General features: G+C 40.6%; 1 protein-coding gene across 3 annotated transcripts in view; it reads left to right on the forward strand.

Moving 5' to 3' along the window:
* fibcd1b (fibrinogen C domain containing 1b) overlaps positions 1–16,129 on the forward strand; it is a 310,956-nt gene that overhangs the window by 196,738 nt on the left and 98,089 nt on the right. For all 3 annotated transcript variants that reach the window (XM_057819800.1, XM_057819801.1, XM_057819802.1), the window contains one exon: positions 15,486–15,582. In XM_057819800.1, the coding sequence (XP_057675783.1) occupies positions 15,486–15,582 (97 nt within the window). The remainder of the gene's footprint in view (positions 1–15,485; positions 15,583–16,129) is intronic.

A 16,129-nucleotide genomic window follows, 5' to 3' on the forward strand; every position in this document is an offset into this window, starting at 1 on the left:
TACCCGGATAGTCTGAACAGTTTTAATGTTTCACATTGAGAGTCTGACATACTCCCATTGTGATCATTCAAAATACCTCGTTTATTATGACAAAGCAGCGAACAAGGAGGGGTTATGGGGGGGGACAGAAGAAAAAAAACAAGAGAAGAAGGAAAAGAAACACAACAACAAGAAATACATTGAACGTCTAGACTAGCTACTAATATGTTGGTGCTATCTTCAGCTAGATGTATTTCCGGTTAACACCATGTGGGGCCTGTTGACCAGTGAAAGAGGGGGGTGGGGGTGACTATAAGCTAAGTGATTGAAAGGGGTAGAGCGTACACAAATTATTTCTGTGATCTAGAACCCAGTAATCGTGTGAATCCTTTCTGAGTGTAAGCCCATTGGCGACTGACCCTACCCCGCCCCATCGCCAATCCCGACACCGGGACCCCCCACCCGAGCGCGCCCTATCACATACCGCCGCACGCGAGCCCCACCAGGCGCGCAACAGCCACGCAGATGAGCAGAGACGCCATGCGGGCGCCAACCCAGGGCCCTGGCCCCCACCCAGCTTGCCCGGGGAGGGGGGGCGGTGTTTCGCGCAGCCCATCCCTCCTCCCGCAGACCAGCAAAGGAGCCATCGTCACCCCCCCCGGGATCCAGGATGGTCCGCCGGGCCATCCGCGCACCCATCAACCGGCCCCCAGGGATGGCAAGAGGGGACGCACCACCAACCCTCACCCCCGTCCGCCCACCCGGCCCGCGAACCACAGCCGCAGCCCCCCAACCGGCCGTTTGTAATATTCTGATATAGAATTATCCGAGGCACCCTGAAGTGCACGCGGCGCCAATGCTGTTTACTCACATGATGCAGGAGTGAGTTACGGCCTGCCGGAAGCTGTAAACTGTGTTAATTTTGAAGCTGAATGTGCTAATAAAGAAACAAAGTGCCAGCACGTCACGTGTGGTATAGATTTGTTAAGAAAAAGCACAAAACAAGACACCTTTCTCTGCCTCATAGCTCTCAAGTGCGTCATTGTAATCTGAGGCAATGTACTGTATGAGCGAGTCATTCCGTGCATGAGTTAAATGCGTCAAATATTTTAGCGTGATTAATTTTAAAAATTCATTACCGCCCGTTAACGCGATAAATTTGACAGCTCTAGTTTTAATATCAAATTATTAAAACTCGTACTAACATTTGTCTTTTAAGAACTACATGTCTTTATATATGTGGTACCCTTTAAAAGACGAGGAATCGGACAGAGTGAAAAACACAGTAAAAAGCAACGGATCGGTTACCCATAACATTTTCCAATCGTGAATTTTTTTGTAAAAATCTTCTCGGGAACACTTGTTTTTGCGAGATATTAAAACTTGCTTATTGTTCTGAAACATTGACATTGTATTAATATACAAAATCTGAAATTAAGAATGGAAAAATACATATGTGTGACATATCTTAAAATGCTCTGCACCCCATTTAGTCCCGGCATTCTTTTCCTTATAAGCAGAAAATGTAGCGACGTTTCCCTGACGTAACCTCTCTGCAGGGTAAATTGATCACAGGACAAACCAAATTCTTAACAACCCAAAAAGCTGAAAAATGGATTTAACACACGAGCTTACACTAGAGCTAAACTGGGCCTCGATGACACGCACGGTTGAACATCTTGACGTCTTGTGCATTAGCCGTTCCAGACAGCGCGCCCCCATTATTATGCTCCATCCCCTCCGTCGCAGTTAATTCTATAAAGCCGCCCTTTTTTTTTCTTTTTTACTATCTCAGCGCTCAGGTCGTGGTTGCAAATGTGAAAAAGGTAGACGGAGAGCCAAGTCTCCGTGCTTGCTAATCCCAAAGTGTTGGAAAGGTTTATCCTGCGGCAAAGGCGCGTCGATCCTCGGTTAACACCGCATTGTCAATGTGAGGGATGCCCGCGAGGAAGTTTCGGTTTAAAGAATAGCTTTTATCTCTGGGCGAAAGGTACTGACTGTTAATTGGGGGACTCTGAATTGGCCGTGGGTGTTAATGGCTGACTCAATATGTTGGCCTTTTTTTTGTTGTTGTTGTTGTTAGTCCCTGTTGGGAGAATTCATGGCTGGCGTGTGCTTCTAAATTATAGAGGTCCTTAAATGCGCGCTGCAAATAGTGATGAAAAAAAATCTGGTAATTGATGCCTGTCGTAAAAATGCTGATATTTGCCAGTATTAATAGTTTAAACAGACGATAAACCAGAAACTGTGGTCCTAAAGGAGTCTTTTTTTTCCCACTGGCAGGTATTTTTCAAGCAGTTCCTAACATTGCCAACTGCTTAGAACTCAAACGAAAAGGCAAAGTTTCAACCATATGCATCCCAGCAGAAAGAATATTGCTTAACATTTTGAAAATACAATGGGGCAAATAAGTATTTAGTCAACCACCAATTGTGCAAGTTCTCAGACTTGAAAAGATGAGAGAGGCCTGTAGTTGTTAACATGGGTAAACCTCAACCATGAGAGACAGAATGTAGAAAAAAAAAAAACAGAAAATCACATTGCTTGATTTTAAAGAATTTATTTCCAAATTAGAGTGGAAAATAAGTATTTGGTCACCTACAAACACACTTCTAACGAGGTCTAACGAGGCTCCACTCGTTACCTGTATTGATGGCACCTGTTTTAACTCATTATCGGTATAAAAGACACCTTTCCACAATCTCAGTCAGTCACACTCCAAACTCCACAATGGCCAAGACCAAAGAGCTGTCGAAGGACACCAGAGAAAAAATTGTAGACCTGCACCAGGCTGGGAAGACTGAATCTGCATTAGGTAAAATGCTTGGTGTAAAAAAATCAACTGTGCGAGCAATTATTAGAAAATGGAAGACATACAAGACCACTGATAATCTCCCTCGATCTGGGGCTCCATGCAAGATCTCATCCCGTGGCGTCAAAATGATAGCAAGAACGGTGAGCAAAAATCCCAGAACCACACGGGGGGACCTAGTGAATGACCTACAGAGATCTGGGACCAAAGTAACAAAGGCTACTATCAGTTACACAATGCACCGCCAAGGACTCAAATCCTGCACTGCCAGACGTGTCCCCCTGCTGAAGAAAGTACACGTCCAGGCCCGTCTGCGGTTCGCTAGAGAGCATTTGGATGATCCAGAAGAGGACTGGGAGAATGTGTTATGGTCAGATTAAACCAAATTAGAACTTTTTGGTAGAAACAGTTTTCGTGTTTGGAGGAGAAAGAATACTGAATTGCATCCGAAGAACACCATACCCACTGTGAAGCATGGGGTTGGAAACATAATGCTTTGGGACTGCTTTTCTGCAAAGGGACCAGGATGACTGATTTGTGTAAAGGAAAGAATGAATGGGGCCATGTATCGAGAGATTTTGAGTGAAAATCTCCTTCCATCAGCAAGGGCATTAAAGATGAGACATGGCTGGGTCTTTCAGCTTGACAATAATCCCAAACACACAGCCAGGGCAACAAAGGAGTGGCTTCGTAAGAAGCATTTCAAGGTCCTGGAGTGGCCTAGCCAGTCTCCAGATCTCAACCCCATAAAAAATCTGTGGAAGGAGTTGAAAGTCCGTGTTGCCCAATGACAGCCCCAAAACATCACTGCTCTAGAGGAGATCTGCATGGAGGAATGGGCCAAATTACCAGCAACAGTGTGTGAAAAGCTTGTGAAGAGTTACAGAAAACGTTTTGCCTCCGTTATTGCATACAAAGGGTACATAACAAAGTATTGAGATGAACTTATTTTCCACCATGATTTGCAAATCAATTCTTTAAAAATCATATAATGTGATTTTGTTTTTGTTTTTTTACACATTCTGTCTCTAATGGTTGAGGTTTACCCATGTTGACAATTACGGGCATCTGTAATATTTTCAATAATAATATTGACTAATACTTACAGTATTTGCCCCACTGTAACCTGAATTTCATTTTTATGAAGTGTAAGAGTGAAGAAAAACTCACTTATGATGAGGCACCCATGAACTTATATCTATTAGAGGTGTAATGCTACACACAAGTCACGGTTTGGTACGTACTGCGGTACGAGGGTCAACGGAAAAACAGAAACGTTTTTTTTTTTTTTTTTTTAACACAGCATTATAAAATTAGTTTGTTCTATTGGCTTAATATAAAAAGCAGCCCCTGTGCAAAATAAATTGAAGAAAACATAAAACTTGCGAATTTATATTTTTATTGTTCTTTAATTCACAATTTCATGTGCAAAAATAGGTAAAAGACACCTTTTTTGAAGGGATCGACTGAGGTAAAAGTTGGTTAGCACTTGGCAATCTTTGTATAAAAATAAGTTGCTACGACTAAATGTTGGATTACACACAGTTAACTGTAAACTAAGGCTGCAGCAACTAATCGATAAAATTGATTCATAAATTAGTTGCCAACGAATTTGATTATTGATTTTTGACGGCAGGTATGAGCAGTCCCATTCGGGTCCTTGTTTGTGTGTAATGTGAGGCTGTACGCCGTGCATTGAATGGTAAGCCAGTTAGCGATTATGCAAATCAGTTTTACTGGATTTTGACTGATTTTGCGAGGCCCACAGAAAATTCTGTTCTATTGCTTTATAAACATGGAACCCACCAAAAGAAAGATTACTCTCTTCTTTCAGGAGGAAAAAAAAGTTAGTTGATGTATTAAAGTTCATATCTTTTTCCATTCTTTAGAAGTCAGCAATAGAAAATAGCTTCGTTTGAGCAATTTTCCAATTTCTGATGAAAGAAAAGAAAAATTGTGCTTTTTGTGAAAGCATACATTTCAAACATAAATTTGACTTTAACACAGCTATTTTTTTCTTTAGATCATGGGTGTACAAACCTGTCCTCAAGGGCCGCTGTGGGTCCTGGTTTTTGTTCCTACCACTCGAGCACAGACTGTTTAACCAATGAAGTTTGTGCTAAAACAAGCAGCACCTGACTGCAATCAACTGATTACACTTGTGAGACACAAGATTGGTAAAAAGATGTCGTCTTGTTGTGTAGGAATGAAATCCAGCACACACTGTGGCCCTATGTGGAATAGTTTGGACACCACTGCTTTAGATACATCCCAAACATCTGAATTATGTTTTCCTATTACAAAATAACCTAAACAACAAGACAAATAGAGCTTTTGATAGCAAACTAACAGTTAATTTACACATAACTAACTGAGAGGTGACGCTGTTGTGGCCGCGACAGCCGGGGTAAACTTTTCCTTCATCGCCGCCTGTCTCTGCTCAGCGAGCAGCACGGACTCAACGGCATCGTCCACTGCACTGGTGGTCCCGGTCGTTCTGCTCGGTCGTCCAGCGCCTGGCATCCTGGGTGTCCATTCGGTCGTCTTCCGCCGGCGCCCCGGCTGTGCGGCCAGCCGTTCGTTCCTTTGAATCGGGTTGCGGGTCTAACCAAATGTGCTACTGCCCTCCAGTGGCCAGTTTTATTGCTTTAAAATGGATTTTCAGCATTGTGCTTTAAATCTAAGTTGAATCAGAACCCAGAAATGTCTCTTGTGAAAAAAAAAAACTTAAAAGACGTATAAATACGTCTTTGGGACACTGAAACGATTAAAAATAGAACGTATTTATACGTTTTTGGGAGCAAACGAGTTAAGTGTCTGTTTGTATTGTGTTTTGGAGTAGCATATTAGCACTTGAGTTATTGTTAGGTTGTACAGTTGTTCAAGTTCTTTTCTTTAATGAAACCACACACATAAAGTCATTCATATAACGACTTTCAACACAAACTCCCATTCAAACTGTAAATTGTCATACAAGAGAGTTGCTTTGAAATTAGATTTGGATTGTACTTATGAACAACTGTTTGATAAAGCAAACTGATTATATACAGTCTAATTCAGTCTTATTTGATTTTGTTGTTTAGTTTGAAAATAAATGAGTCGTTGATACAATTTATATCAGTGCTTTGCCCACAAGAAAAAAAATGTCAATCACCAGCACTTTTTTTATTTGAATGAACCAGACTTTTGTCTGATTTGTGTACGAAGAAATTCTGGTTTTATAGTCAGAACTTCAATCAAAAACTTCAACTACTTTTATGTATTTAAAACAGTACAGTTGTACACTACAGTTAAATCACAAATCTGTAATAAAATGTTATTTTTGAAGGAAATAAACATCAATTTGGTCTTCATTGTTACTTACAACATGCCAAAAATAACTTCAAGTTAAATTGTAAAGGTAATTGGAAAAAAGTGGTATTTATCCGATTAATTGATTTAGGGCTGCAGCTATCGATTATTTTAGTAGTCGATTAATTGATGAACTAGTTAGTTCGAATAATCGAGTAATCTGATAAGGAACATGAAAAATTAAAATACCTCAGCTGAGCCTCAAACGGTATTTGAAAAAAAAACAAAAAAAACAATGGCTAACATAGCAAAAGTCCGCCAGCTTAAATGCTATAAATTCTAAGGTTTTTTTACAATTCTTTTAACAAATGGTTCGGACACATATTCCCACAAGAAAAATTAAAAAAAAAATTTTAAACGGCTAAATATACCAATAAACTAAACTACGAATGCATTACAAAAAAACATTAGCTCAAACAAAAACTTGGCTTATGTTGGTCTTAACATGGAGCAGCTGGATTCAGCCATGTGAAATGAGGCAGTCTAGAGGGCAGTGTATGCACCCAAATCAATAAAACTAAATGCAAATACTTGAATAAACCATTACAACGCCACTTTAATTAAACGAATACTCGAAGCAGCAAATTTTAATTCAAAACTTTTTTCTAATCGAATACTCGAGTTAATCGATTAATCGTTGCAGCACTAAATTGATTAATCGTGTAATTAATCGTCTGATTGATCGATTTTAATAAATAATCATTAGTTGTAGCTGTACGGAGGCGGCAGTCACCAGTGCAAAGGGATGAACTCCATATCGCATCTTCATCTTCAGTCTCGCTTTCTGGAAGTAGAGGGCATGCCTAGAGCACCCTTCTCGCAGCTGTCAGTGTGAAAAAACAAAACAAAAAAAACACCAGTTGCACGTCAGTTTGTCTCAGGCCCAGCCAAACTAGGGAAAAAAGTACAACTTGCAGTCCAGAAAATACGATACAAACCCACTACAAATTGGGAACAATGTCAGTCAGTTAGCATCTCCATCTAGGTCCTAACTGAACTGGATAGTGCTAACGCAAGAACAAGTTGTTACTTTGGCTATTCAAATGTGCGACGGTTTAGCTCTGAGCCTCAATTCCAGCTGCCTTTCCTCTTTAGTTCTTACACCTCGTTCCCAACTTTTCTAGCAGATTGCCAGTGGCCTGAAAGTGTCTATATTGACAGTTTTCTTTCTAATGTCTGAATAGGTCGCTAAGCAGACAAGACAAGAGGTAATTCTGGGGCGAAAATGGGTTGTTTAGGCTTTGTGGAGCATGTAGAACAGCATGTATAAAGAATTTAATACCTAAGCGCTGCACAGCGAGAAAGAGATTGAACTGCAAAATGGAGACGGGAGCAATACGAAAAGAGGTTGAAACTGTCCCAGATTCATCCTTGATTGTATTTTTTAACTCTACGGGAGGTGGAGACAATTGATCCTTTTCGTTCAAACCAGTCTGCAGCAATAAAAATACAATTTTCAGTCTTCAAATGATGCGTTAACAGCAAGGCTGTGGAAGTAGATTGTCTTTAAAAGGGAGGGTTTCCACATTTAGATGTACTTCGCACATCTACGGCGTATTTACAGTATCGTCGACAACAGGCTTTACGTCCTGCTAACTTAATAAGACGTTTTTCACCTCGACTTTGACACAACTTTGATCACCTGTTGCCCTCTGGCTAAACTGTGAGGATGTGAGGATTTCAGAGGTAGCGCAGTGGCAGGGGGTTATGTTTTGATGTCTTGTGCAAACATTGGAGCTCGGTGACATACCGCCGTTTATGCTTTAAACGGTGTCAACATGAGACGTTTTCAACTGCGCCAGTCGAGAGAAAATTTCAGACGAGGGGAAAATGTGTACGTGCTGAGTCGATCTGACTGTCTGGTTGAGCAGAATGTTACAGCAAATTTTGTTTACAGTATATCAATCTTTACTTATTGACAACCTTTGACTGCAATGGTCGTCTAATCCACAGTTTAGGGATGCGATTCCCCAATTTCATGGCGATATGATATCGATTTTTTGGGATAACAAGACAAGATTTGCTGATATTACCACAATTTTAATCAAATGGAAAGCCAGAAGTACAGAAGATTTCTCCAAATAAGCAGATTTTCTCAGGATCTGTCCTGTTCGATTGATATGGAATCCCCACAGCAACCATGGCTGTTTCACACTACTGTATTTTCTGGACTATAAGTCGCACATAAATATTAGTCGCAGCACACAAAAAAATGTGCATCGTTAAACACATTAATGGGCCAATGAATAATGTGTATTTAGAATAAATTTTCAAATTTAGACCTATGCATTTTGCCAAAATATGGTACTGTATTAAAACAAAAAATCAACACGGCATGCTTTTAGTTACTGTCATCTAGTAGCAGAAATCTTGACAGGAAAACAAGACAGAGGGACAGACACACACGCACTGTGGAACCACCAGTGGGTGGCCAGTGGTGGCTACGGCCCTCGCTCCCCCCTATAAATTTGTTGGCCACCCCACTAGCCACCCCGCTTGCCCGTATATCATCATATTGTCATATTGTCACTGGTGTCCTTCGACAGCTTTTTGGTCTTGGGCCATAGTGGAGTTTGGAGTGTGACTGACCGAGGTTGTGGACAGGTGTCTTTTATACCGATAATGAGTTAAAACAGGTGCCATTAATACAGGTAACGAGTGGAGCCTCGTTAGACCTCGTTAGAAGAAGTTAGACCTCTTTGACAGCCAGAAATCTTGCTTGTTTGTAGGCAACCAAATACTTATTTTCCATTCTAATTTGGAAATAAATTCTTTAAAAATCAAACAATGTGATTTTGTGTTTTTTTCTCCATTCTGTCTCTCATTGTTGAGGTTTACCCATGTTGACAATTACAGGCCTCTCTAATCTTTTCAAGTAGGAGAACTTGCACAATTGGTGGTTGACTAAATAGTTATTTGCCCCACTGTACAACAAGACTTTCAGTACATCATGTGACAATACACTTACTCATGGCGTTATGCAATTTGTGTCCAAAAGTTGCAAAATCGCCGGTATCCATGGTTGTTGTTCTTGTTGTTTAAAGACTGTGCGCTGTCATGGGAGGAAGCGGAAATCCAGATCAAACTACGACGGCTTAGGTAAACCAAAACGGTGCGGTTTTGAAAATCGAATGTACCGATTTGAACATTTTTAACATGGTTTTATCCAGAAAAGTTAGGTTCGGTTTAAAATCGATTAATCGAACAGCCTTAGTTTGTGGGTTTTACCAATGAGATAAAGGGATGTAGAGGGTGTATAGCTGGAGAAGGTGCAGTAGAACTGCCCCTGTCAGTTGGTGGGAATGGCAAGAGAGTTTACGTATACGTAATACAAAAACAACTGGAAACCAGACATTACCAATTTTCCACCCGCTTTTCTGCTTCTTCAGCAAAATGTGCTGTCTATCATCACAAATTTTATTTTTTGGTCCTCTAACAGGACAGTGATGCAAAAATTCAAGTATTCCAAAGTATCCATATCTACGTAAATCCTACTGATGTCTGTGGAAGATGAGGAACAAAACACTTAAATCCAGCAAGTTTTTCATGGTTGCCTGGAAAGGAGACCAATAATTGTCCTGTCGTGAAGACGGGGAGATTGTGACCTCCAAGGTCGCCTTGTAATTAGACTGTAGAAAAGAGCTTGCCGGTCACGTAAGGACAGCGGATATTGAAGGCAAGCGAAGCCGGTCGAAGGCACTTTAACCTGCAGCTGCGCCCGAAAGCTAGGCAGTTGACTGCAACGACCGCCGAACTGCTTGGGGTGACCTCTGCAAACTTTCAAGCCATTTTCGAAGGGTTGTGCTTGACATTGATGAGAAATTTCCATTGCGCTTAACAATGCCTTTGTCATTATCTATTCTGCATTGTCAGTGTAAAAAGATTTCATTGCACGATGCCAAAAGAAAATCCATTCACGTATCTTTATTTAGTGGCCCTCACATATCGCGCATACCAAAAATGGCAAGCTTCTCCTAAACGAGCTAACAGCCAATATAGAAGTCATTTTCACTCGACGGTCCTTCTCCTTAAACGTCAAAAACAAACACCACAGAAGATCCCAATCCAGTGTTGTTGTCGTTTGAAAGTCCTTTGTCTTTTGGACAAAATACTTGTCTTCATTTTAGTCTTTTCAAAATGTTCTAGTCTTCGTTTAGTTTGCAATACTCAAGTTTTTGCCCAGTTTTTGTCCAAAACAACATCAAATGCTGTTTTTGTATTTCATCAAGGTACAGGTAATGTTTTGCTGGCTGGACGGCTTCCAACACTTTCCATGAACTGGACCGGTCCAATCCACCCCCCCCAGTCTGCCCCTGATGCTAAACCAAATGCTATGCTATGCTAAAGCTACGAGTTACATTTAGTGTTATGATGATCTCTCAGCATAGACCTTTAAAGGTTAAAAGCAACATTCTCACCAAATCTCACTGTGTGTTTCAAAACAAAACAGATTTGAAGAACATTTTTATTTGTACTTCTTTGGTTGTGAATGACCACCAGTCACAGGTAACAGACATGTGACATGAGTGACACGACCCAAACACTGCGAGTATGCAGTTTGACTAATTGTACTACACGTACAATAAGAAAATGTCACTCATTGTGAACCTATTACGGAAACTATGGCACATTTTTGTCATCAGACGAAAACAGGCATTCGTCACGTTACAGTGGGGCAAATAAGTATTTAGTCAACCACCAATTGTGCAAGTTCTCCTACTTGAAAAGATTAGAGAGGCCTGTAATTGTCAAAATGGGTAAACCTCAACCATGAGAGACAGAATGTGGAAAAAAAACAATAAATCACATTTCATGATTTTTAAAGAATTTATTTCCAAATTAGAGTGGAAAATAAGTATTTGGTCACCTACAAACAAGCAAGGTTTCTGGCTGTCAAAGAGGTCTAACTTCTTCTAACGAGGCTACACTCGTTACCTGTATTAATGGCACCTGTTTTAACACATTACCGGTATAAAACACACCTGTCCACGACCTCAGTCAGTCACACTCCAAACTCCACTATGGCCAAGACCAAAGAGCTGTCAAAGGACACCAGAGACAAAATTGTAGACCTGCACCAGGCTGGGAAGACTGAATCTGCAATAGGTGAAACGCTTGGTGTAAAGATGCCAACTGTGGGAGCAATTATTAGAAAATGGAAGACATACAAGACCACTGATAATTTCCCTCGATCTGGGGCTCCATGCAAGATCTCACCCCGTGGCGTCAAAATGATAACAAGAATGGTGAGAAAAAATCCCAAAACCACACGGGGGGACCTAGTGAATGACCTACAGAGAGCTGGGACCACAGTAACAAAGGCAACTATCAGTAACACAATGCTCTGCCAGAGACTCAAATCCTGCACTGTCAGACGTGTCCCCCTGCTGAAGAAAGTACATGCCAGGCCCGTCTGCGGTTCGCTAGAGAGCATTTGGATGATCCAGAAGAGGACTGGGAGAATGCATTATGGTCAGATGAAACCAAAATAGAACTTTTTGGTAGAAACACAGGTTTTTGTGTTTGGAGGATAAAGAATACTGAATTGCATCCGAAAAACACCATACCCACTGTGAAGCATGGGGGTGGAAACATCATGCTTTGGGGCTGTTTTTCTGCAAAGGGACCAGGACGACTGATCTGTGTAAAGCCCCAAAACATCACTGCTCCAGTGGAGATCTCCATCGAGGAATGGGCCAAAATACTAGCAACAGTGTGTTAAAAGTTTGTGAAGAGTTACAGAAAACGTTTGGCCTCCGTTATTTCCAACATAGGGTACATAACAAAGTATTGAGATGAAGTTTTGGTATTGACCAAATACTTATTTTCCAACATGATTTGCAAATAAATTCTTTAAAAATCAAACGATGTGATTTTCTGGGGTTTTGTTACACATTCTGTCTGTGATGGTTGAGGTTTACCCATGTTGACAATTACAGGCCTCTCCAATATTTTCAAGTGGGAGAACTTGCACAATTAGTGGTTGACTAAATACTTATTTACCCCACTGTATGTTTTCGTCTCACAAGACACGTTTTTAGCCCGTTATCGTCTTGTTGTCATGAAAAAATTGGTGGTCGACAAAATATTTTCGTCGCCCTTGATGATAACAACATGCACATATCATTATTTTGTGGCCCCCACCTTTCGCCCATACCAGAAACTGGGAGTTTCTTTTAAGTAGCTAACAGCTAATGTAGCAGTCTACATTTTTACTCAGCGCTCCTTCTCATTAAACCGTCACAAACAAATGCCACAGAAGACCCCGATCAAAGCCCTTTGTTGACAAAAAGTGGGTCAATACCCGCTAAGAGCCCTATCAAGACAATAGAAGAAACCGGGGCAACAGCGGAAAGTAGAAAACTTACGAAATTAAACCAAGTCACCGCGCTACACTCTTGACTGTCCTTTGATGCGTTGCATTGTTCACTGTTGCTCCATCACTCACACTGTCAACGGAATTCAATTTGGAGACAGATCAATCTGAGGAAAACACATTTTTACAACACAATAACACAGGATATTTGCAGTCTTGAGTGAAAGCAGTTTTGCAAAGGAAAACACGTCGCCATATGGCTACGATCACTAAAGGCGGCATGTTGGGTTATTTTGTTGAGCACAATAAATGCCTCGCAATTATTTGGTTTAGCTTGCTTTATCTGTCCAGATGTTGTTGAGCCATACCCGCCGTTGCCATATGCCGCATTGTACTGTTTTAAAAGGTTACATACAGGATACGCATCATAAAGATAAATTTTTACATTAATGTGTTCTATTGTGACAAAAGTTACATTAATAAAAACTAGGAATGCAACAACATATCGAACAAGAAACTGTAATTTCTGGAGAAATTACGATGGGGCTATGCTGTGGGAGATACAGATCTATCAGGTCACTTCCTGTTGATTTGGGGACATTTCGGGGACACGTCCTGTTGCATGGATTAATGGCATCGACTTACTTGGGCGCCAGATGAATGTCAATAGGCTGTCATGGTAGGTTTTCGGTAAAAAAATCACAACCACTCAAGGTTTTCTGCCATTGAAAATGAATGAGAAATTTGGACGTACATGGCTGTCAATGGCATGGACATGCATGGCTGTCAATGGCATCGACTTACTTGGGCGCTAATTGAATGTCAATGGGCTGTCATTGTAAAAGGTCAAAAATCACAAGGACCTACTGTTTGTTTTCCTGCCACTGAAAATGAATGGGAAATTTGGACATACACGGCTGTCAATGGCATCCCATTAGAAATGAATTGGACCGTTTTTGGCGAATTATGGTGGAACCGTAAGCTTTTGGCAAATTCTATAGGCATCTTATATGCCTCTTACAGTCCTGGAATTTTTGATGTATAAATTATGTGATTTGATCAAAAAAAAATGTAGGACTAGATACATTTTGGAACCCGCGTTTACGGGCCAATGGAAAATTTTGAGGGCGTTATTCGAAAAATTCCCTGCGTCGCGCAAAATTCCAGTCATTTTTGATATTCGAATGTTGACAGTCGGTCGCCGAACAAATGCCATTCGAAAAAAATATATATACGATTTGAGCCTTTGCCTTGCAAAGCCCCATCTAAATATCGTGATTCTTTGTATCCCTAAAGTTTATCGATCTGCTTACCAGTCAAAATGGATTGTACGTCTAGCACCGTCAATGCCACTGAAACCAGAGTATTCGCAGCCAGTCTTTCCAGTTTTGAGGGCATTAACAGGTCACCTTCTGTTCATTTTAGGGCATTTAAAAATCAATAACTGCCGATTTTGTGTCACTTCCTGTTGGTTTTGGACCATTAATGGGTTAATGGCTATTCTTTTGTGTTACTACCTGTCAATTCCGCTTGATTTTGGGTCCCATTTTGTTCATTTTGGGTCATTTATTGGTCGCTTTCCTATGCAATTTTTTCTGATCACTCAATGTTAATTTTGGGGCGTTTACAGGTCACTTCCTGTAATTTTAGGGCATTTACAGATCACTTCATGTTCTATTTGGGGCCATTTATGGGTCACTTCCTATGTCACTCCCTGCTAATTGTGGGGCTTTTCGAGGCCAATTTATGTTGATTTTGGGTCAGTTATGGGTCACTTCCTATTTTTATTTTTATTTCTAATTTTGTTTTATCACTCCCAGTTAATTTTGGGGCATTTACAGGTCACTTCCTGTCATTTTTGGGCATTTACAAATAACTTTGTTAATTTTGAGTTATTTATGGGTCACTTCCTATTTTTGTTGGTCAGTCCCTGTTAATTTGATTTGATTTGATTTTGGGTCACTTACTGTTGATGTCGGTCCATATACTGGATGGATCACATGCTATTTTATTTGTCACACCCTGTTAATTTTGGGGCATTTGCAGGTCAATTTATGTTGCTTTTGGGCTGCCTACTGTTGATTTTGGGTCCATTATGGGTCACTTCCTATTTCTTTTTTGGTCACTCAATGTCAATTTTGAGGTGCGTAAAGGTCACTTCCTGTTGATTTTGGGGCTGTTATGGTCAATTCCTTTTCAGTAACCTAACATTAACAGAAATGACCCATAAATGCCCCAAAATCAACAGGAAATGAGCTGATATGCATCAAATTGAATGCATTTGCAGTCATTGACGGCCATAGAAGTCAAATTCGTTTGTCTGAGGAATACGAATTCATTCGCTGCAACCCTCCCAATTTAAACGGATTGGACGTCATGTAGTGATAAACTCATTTCAGTTCGAAGCAGAAGGATGAAAACAGCTTGTTTTTCTGTTTATTGGTTGTAGAATGAATTCCTCACCCGTGTATTGATAATTGTTGCACTACCATATCGTGACATAATCGTTATCATGAGACTTGTATCGCGAATCGTATCGGAGCTACATCGAGGTTCTTACCCCCTAAAAAAGGATATATATATATATATATATATATATGTGCACGTATTCCCACTTACCTCTAGTCGCAATATCATCGCTTTTAAGTAACTGATAAGTGGTGTACATATTCTGCTTCTGTCTTTTGCAAAAGATTTGATAGAACTGAACGAGCTCTATTGTGAAGCACGGCTCTCCCCACGCGTGGAGAATAATTTTCACAGGTTGCACTCTGAACTTCACTCCAATTCAATCGTGATTTAATTGATGTCCTTTTCTGACAAATTGCCTTTTGGCTACACAGTTCTTCATTTGTGTTCATTTGCTGGCTTCATTTTCCGTCCTATGTACGCGCGCAATGTGCTCCAGCCAACAGCCGAGGGCTTTGAAGGAGTCATCACAGAGATGGGATAAAACGTTGGATGAGTCTCCATCTAATTTTCTAACCCCCCGTCTCGCTTTGTGCCACTTTGTTTTGTCCTGTGTAGGTGATCCAGCGCAGAGAGGACGGCTCAGTGAGCTTCTTCCGGGCCTGGGAGTCCTACCGAGAGGGATTCGGGAAAATCACTGGCGAACACTGGCTCGGTAAGTGCCGCAATACCGTAGTAATGTCCATTCTCACCAGAGCGAAGCAAATTGCTGTGGTTTAGCCTTAGTCTCCTGTTGGATAAAATGCATCTCATGCTGAGATCGTGTTTATTCAGATCGTATTTTAAAGTGGAATAGTGATACCTCAAGGAGATCACAATGTACAGTAGTGGATAGAAAAAAAATGCTACTTAGGCCCTTAGTCTCCTGTTGAATAAATTAGATCACACTGAGATAGCGGAAAATAGATGAGCCCATAATCAAGCTGAGTAGACATACAACAAAGAGTGCTGAAGTGCATAGATAACATTTAGCCAAAAGTCTCTTATTTGATAAATACAAAAAGATCACACAGTGCAGGAGTTTATACAGTGGGGCAAGTAAGTATTTAGTCAACCACCAATTGTGCAAGTTCTCCTACTTGAAAAGATTAGAGAGGCCTGTAATTGTCAACATGGGTAAACCTCAACCATAAGAGACAGAATGTGGGGAAAAAAAAACAGAAAATCACATTGTTTGATTTTTAAAGAATTTATTTCCAAAT

The sequence above is a fragment of the Corythoichthys intestinalis genome, chromosome 17 (assembly GCF_030265065.1).
Source record: "Corythoichthys intestinalis isolate RoL2023-P3 chromosome 17, ASM3026506v1, whole genome shotgun sequence".
In the NCBI taxonomy this organism is placed as follows: Eukaryota; Metazoa; Chordata; class Actinopteri; order Syngnathiformes; family Syngnathidae; genus Corythoichthys; species Corythoichthys intestinalis.